This window comes from Marmota marmota, unplaced genomic scaffold, assembly GCF_001458135.2.
Source record: "Marmota marmota marmota unplaced genomic scaffold, marMar, whole genome shotgun sequence".
In the NCBI taxonomy this organism is placed as follows: Eukaryota; Metazoa; Chordata; class Mammalia; order Rodentia; family Sciuridae; genus Marmota; species Marmota marmota.
In genome coordinates this window covers 38,291,708-38,298,137 of record NW_025999968.1, presented here as the reverse complement: position 1 = coordinate 38,298,137, position 6,430 = coordinate 38,291,708, and the positions used below count along the sequence as shown (strand labels likewise).

General features: G+C 37.4%; 1 protein-coding gene across 1 annotated transcript in view; it reads right to left on the bottom strand.

Moving 5' to 3' along the window:
- Positions 1-6,202, bottom strand: part of LOC125617014 — a 58,216-nt gene extending 52,014 nt beyond the window's left edge. Inside the window, exon 1 of the mRNA XM_048803859.1 lies at positions 5,954-6,202. Coding sequence (XP_048659816.1) covers positions 5,954-6,202 — 249 coding nt within the window. The remainder of the gene's footprint in view (positions 1-5,953) is intronic.
- Between the last annotated feature and the right edge of the window lie 228 nt (positions 6,203-6,430).

The window sequence follows — 6,430 nt, the reverse complement described above, 5'->3', positions numbered from 1 at the left end:
GCAGCGAGGCGGCCCGGCGGGCGGGCAGGCGGGGCCCCGGAGCCACCCTTGGGCCGGTGGCGCTACGCCCGCACTAGGCTTGGCGAAGCCCGGAGAGGCAACGGGAGGGCTGCGCTGCTACCTGCGCCCATGATTCCTTGGCTCGCGCTCTTTCCCACCGCCTCCAAGACAAACATATCCCTCCCTACCTGTAATGTACCTAAACCTCACAGGGTCCTGAACTCTGGCTGCTGCTTCGGTCGCGAGTCTCCACCCGCCACCTTTCTAGGAATTTCCCAATCACCGAACTTGCCAAAAGAGAAAAGTCAAATAAGCGAAGGGCTGACACACATCTTTGTGCTGGATGTACTTTTCTCCTTAACTGATCGTTACATACATGAGAATTGATAGTTTGCGTCTACTTCACGTATTAGAATGTTTGCCAATCATTGCTAGGCACTGCAAAAATAAGGTTTATTAACCTAATATTTAATTTAAACAAAAGGGTCTGACAGCAAATAGCATTATAAAAGTACCACTATCTAGATGATACATAATTCTAATATCCCAGCTGCCAAATTAAGCAAACAGTTACTATGCATGGAATATTCTATTGTATATGGGATGGTAAGGTAAACCCAACAATGAGAAAGCAATCTGAAGTCACAAAAATATCAAATTGCACCAGCTAATTAGAGGAAAAAAGTAAGGGTGCAGTCATGGGAAAGGAAGAAAAGGAAGAATTACCAGTGCACACTGTCACAAATATAATATGGACCCAAACTCATGTGTAATTTTTAACTTAGTGAAGGATCCATAAAATATTACCTGACTTTATTATAACATAGTAATTCATAAAGGCTTTGCAACACTTTGATCTGCACCTTAGATGTCTTCAACCACCTTTTTTGGTCTTTCCTTTGAATCCTCACATTTATTTATTCGTTCATTCTGACAAATTGCAAATTTTATTTAATTGATATCCTATAACCTTGCTAGAAAAACTTAAGTTGTTAAATGGTTGGAAGCAATGGAGTTTAGAAATAATGCAACACTTCTGATTCAAACCACCAAATTATGAGAACACTGAGATCCAAAGAGTTATCTATTTAAAAAACATGTTTTAGAGCCCATTTTTAATCATTTATATACCAAAAGTTTTTCTTTTCCTAGTTTATCAACTAACCTCATGTTTTTCCATATTATAGATTTTTTTAGAAAGTGTCTTCCATTTAAGAAATTAAATTTAACATGAAAATCTAGTACTTTGGTTTAAAAAAAGATATTACCAGATACTAAAGTTTAATTTAAAGAATTTGGCAACATATGTCCCCCCAAGTTCAATTCTTTAGTGTATATATTTTTTTAATATCTTACTAGCACTTAAGAGAGAATTATCAAAAGAAAGCTTTCTGTAGGGTAGACATATTTGCAACTTAGATAATCCATTTTCAGCTTACTCATTAATAACTAAATACTGTTAATTGTTCATATTGTAGGATTTTTGAGGAGAAAATTTCAAATCTTCTCATAAACATGCATTTTTAGAAAACTTAAAATTGAAATAAATAATCACAGGACAGAAATTTGAGAAATTCAGGTGAATTAGAACATAAAACCATCATTATTACTCATGAACTCATTTTCAAAATTTGTCCCCATGGTCAATTTTGCTGTTTGAGTCAGCTTTAATATACATAACTGGTGGAATTACATATTCTCAGTATATTATTTAATAACTCCCAAATTGTTACATTATTTTGTTTGTTGACACTTAGGTAAAATCATAAAGAGACAGAATTCATATAAATTTTAAAAGTTAGTTTTTAACCCTGCTGTGGTTTGAAAGTATCTCCCAAAAAGAATGCAACTTTAATCTCCAATGCAACAATGTAAAGTGGGGCCTAATACCAGGTGACTGACATTAAAAAACATGTTTTAGAGCCCATTTTTAATCATTTAAATAGATAGAACCACCAAAGAAATATAACCCAAGTCATTCTCTCACCAGGAGGTCTCTAACCTCATGAATTAATAATGTCACCAAAAGAGTGTATTAGTATAGTAAGAATGGGTTTCTTAAACCTGGTCCTCCATCTTGGACTTACCAACCAAAGGACTATAAGCCAATACTTTTCTGCTCCGTGTATAATCGACCAGTGTTTTTTGATACTATATAACAACATAAAAGAGGCTAAGACAAACCTCAATTCTATTTTATATACCATTATTCTAACAATATTCAGTATTTTTTTATATTAGCCAAGGAAATTGGTGTTCTACAAAATCCATTTCTGAACATTAAAATTGTGCTAATTTGCCAAAACATATTTGTAAGACATTAATAATAGAGAAAAGTTCAATTCATGTGATATATTTGTATCACTCCCATGACACAAGTATTATTAAATCTACTTAAATAAGGATTAGAATTATTTTTCTCCTTTATGTATACTGATGTTCTAGAATACTTTTATTTCTACCAATAAGGAAACAATAAGCCCTCAAAGAGGAAGAGTCTATGATGTCATAATCACACTATTCCATAATAGGGAAATTTAATTTTTTTTAGTTCTGGAAGATGAAAGTTCAAGATCAGAATTCCAATAGGGTTGGTTTCCCACACCTCCTTCTCCTTGGTTTCCAGATGGCTAATCTCTTGCTGCCTCTTCACATATTTCACCCTCTGTGCATGTACACCTATGGTGTCTCTTCATATAATATATCATATCATATTATTTCCCACCTATACAGCCCCATTTTAACTTAATTTTCTCTTTTAATACTTTATCTGAAAATACGTTTATATTCTGAAATACTGGGGATATGGATTTTAGGGGAACATAATTCAGCACAGAATACTCATATTTAATCCATTTCTCTTATTCCTATACTTCATACCTTCATCCTTCAAATATCCTTTTTTTCTGCCATATCCCATAACCTATTAGATTGGTAAGAGATGCATTAACACATTAAAGGATAGTAGCCCTAGACATTTTTTTGCCAATATTACACTTCCAATTGGAGTGTTTTCAGGGGAAGATAGGGGTTTGTGAATCAAAAATAAAATGTAGTCTTATGTGAATTTTTGCTTTTCAAGGTACGCTCAGAAAGCATCACTTGCATTCCCTTACCTTTGATAAGCCCAAGTCATTCTCTCATACAGAAGATGGGTTAGCGACCTCAACCCTTTCCTGTATTCCTACTCAAAAGGCAAAGTCTCCCCTTCTACAGCATCAGGCTCAAATCACCATGAACTTATCTTGTGATACATATGGACAGAGAAAACTACATAGGACAGGTTTGTTGATTTCCTGAATCTGCCTTACTGGGAAGACCTGAAATGAGGGAAGGCCAGGCTGGTGAGAGATAGAACCACCAAAGTAATATAACCTAAGAAGATGCCACTTAAGGAAGGGAGAGAACAAGAAAAAGATACCTTTACCCCCCCACACCATCTTCCAATGGCTCACCTATGCCTCTCATTGGCCAAATCCATTCTGAAGCTGGGTGGCTTGAAAGCAAGGGTATACAGGCATAGTCCTCTCCATGATTCAGAGCACAACAATGGAAACTCGGGTAATGAATCTTATATCTAAGAGAATTATGTATAAGGCTTAAATAACTTGTCCAAGATCACAGAGCTAGCAGTTCCTATTCTGTTCTTCAGGATTTGTGTATAGGTAAGGAATATGGAGAAAGAATTCTTGGATCATTGGTGGCATGAATAAAATAGTCGGACCCCACCCCTTTTTCTTCCTCTCTCTCTTTATGCTTCCTCTTCACCATGAGGTGAGCAGTACCTCCACCACATGCTCTACCCATGATGTACTGCCTCACCACAGACCCAAAAGAAATGGATCCAACTGACTATGGACTGAACCTTCTACAACTGTGAGTCAAAATAAACCTCTCCTTAAGTTGATTTTGTTATGTATTTTACAGTGATTAAAAAGCTAACTAACACAGACACAAATTAAATATATGACGAGTGTGTCATCCATCCAAACTCAGAAACTACAAAAGGAAAAAGGAGTTTAGCTGAAGTCTTAGAAATGGAAATTTAGGAAACACCAATTTAGATGGCTGTAATCAGTATTTCAGAGAAAGTGGGGAAGGAGGTAACTTATTGAGAAAATAGTCTTGATTTATTATAAAGTAATAAAAATTATTTTGTAAGAAAACTTTTGTTAGAGATGAGAAGAGCTCCTTTGTGACAAGGGCTATGTGACTAATAAAAGATACAGAAAAGAATGTGCATACTTAGTAAAAACGTCCATAAACAAGAGTCTGATAACCTCTTTTTAAATTTTTTTTTGTAGTTGTAGATGCTTTTGTTTATCTTTATGTGGTTCTAAGGATCAAACCCAATGCCCCACACATGTTAGGCAAGTGTTCTGCCACTGAGCCACAGTCCCATCCCTGATAATCTCTTGATATGCATCTGTAGTCTCTGTTTGGGGTTGGGGGGTAATTATCTGTTCTAGGTGCTTGTGGCCAGGCAAACTAACCTTTGTACCAAAGTTCCCAGACAGCATTTGGAATCATGCAGAAATCCTGCTTCCTGGTAGGCTCCTGATTCCATTTTGAAAAGTTTCTTCAATGTTTTTTCATCATGATTTTTTTCTTTTATTTTCACGAATATGAACAAGTTCTTGCTATTCAGAAATGATTACTTAGTGCTTCCTTGTGGTCAATGAGCTGATAAGTATTGGGGTTTAGGACACACCAACCCAAACTATGACTGTAAGAAACCAGAATACAACATCTCAAAATATTTTATTTTGGCATGCTTTGAATTATTTGAGAAACTTCAGAAACTGCCTAATTGTAGGAGAAATTTATACATCTAATGGAAATCTACATTAGTATAGTATCTTTATCAGAGAAAGGGCGGTTCCAAAGGAAACTCTATAAACTGATTTTTTTAGTCTGCTTCAGTGTCACTGTGACCAAAATACCTGAAAAAGACAACTTTTAGGAAGTAAAATTTATTTGAGGCTCACAGTTTCAGAGGGTCTCAGTCCTTAGATGTTCAATTCCATTGATCTGGGCCGAGGTGAAACAGAACATCATAAGAAACTGCTCAGCTCACGGCATGGATAGGAATAAGAGAGAGGAGGGAAAGGCCACAAGGAAAAGCACACAGTGGCCTACCTCCTCCAGCCATGCCCCACCTGCCTACAGTTATCAAATAAGAATGAACTGATTAGGTTACAGATCTCATACTCTATCATTTTTACCTGTGAATATTCTTGCATTAACAGGAGTTTTAGGGGGACACCTTATATCCAAACCATAACATTCTTCCCCTGATCCCCAAAAATGCATGTCCATCTCACAATGGCAAAATGCATTTGGTTAATCTTTAAGAGTCTCATAGTCTTAACAGTTTCAGCATTACCAAAATGTCTAAGTCTAAAGTCTCATCTGAAACTTAAGGCAGACACTTTGCTATGAGCCCCTGCAAAGATCAAAAGTGAGTTACATATATCCAGTATAGAGTAACCACAGGGTAATTATTCCCAGGATGAATAGGGACATAGAAAGAAGAGACAGGTCAAAGCAAGATGGAAAACCAGCTGGAAAAACTGGTCCAGTAACTCTGCCAATAACTCTGTGTAAAGCATCTAGAAAAATGGTGGTGAGATGTTATTTCCATAACAGCCTAATCACTACTGCCCTTTGGTCTTGATGGTTTAAGAGCATATAGGCTTTCTTTTCACCTGGCACCATCCACATCTCAGCAGACAGTTCACATAACTGGCATCTCTTAAATCCTGGGGTTTGCTAGGCACAGTGGCACATACCTGTAATCTCAGCAGCTTGGGAGGCTGAGGCAGGAGAATCACAAGTTCAAAGCCATCCTCAGCAAAAGTGAGGTGCTAAACAACTCTAAATAAAATACAAAATAAGGCTGGTAATATGGCTCAGTGCTCAAGTGCCCCTGAGTTGAATCCCTAGTACCCACCCCAATAAAATCCTGGGGTTTATATTCCATCTTTGACTTCACTTTCACAGCTTCACATATCACCTTCTCAGGGGCAGCCCACAGAGATTCCAACCTTGATACTCTTTGCATGGCCTCCCAAGTCTTCCTTTGAAAGCTCAGTGAAAGACCTCTTAACTCCAGCATCTTGCATTCCTGCAGAATCAACACCACATAGATGATGCCAAGAACTGCCACCAGATTGAGCAGTACCTGGTTCCCTGGTATCATGGCTGCAGCCGCGTTGAAGTGTCTGCATTTCTCTGCATTATGAAACAACTTCCTAGGCTTCCCAGTGCAAGATTTTGCTGTGAGTGGTCTTACCAATTACTGAGATGCCTTCAAAGCATCTTTCCTAGTGCTCTGTGCAAAGGACTTAGCACCTCTTTAGGGACTATAATCTCTTCAACAAGCACAATTTACCTGACCCCAGCTTCACAAGCACTTTTTCTATAAACT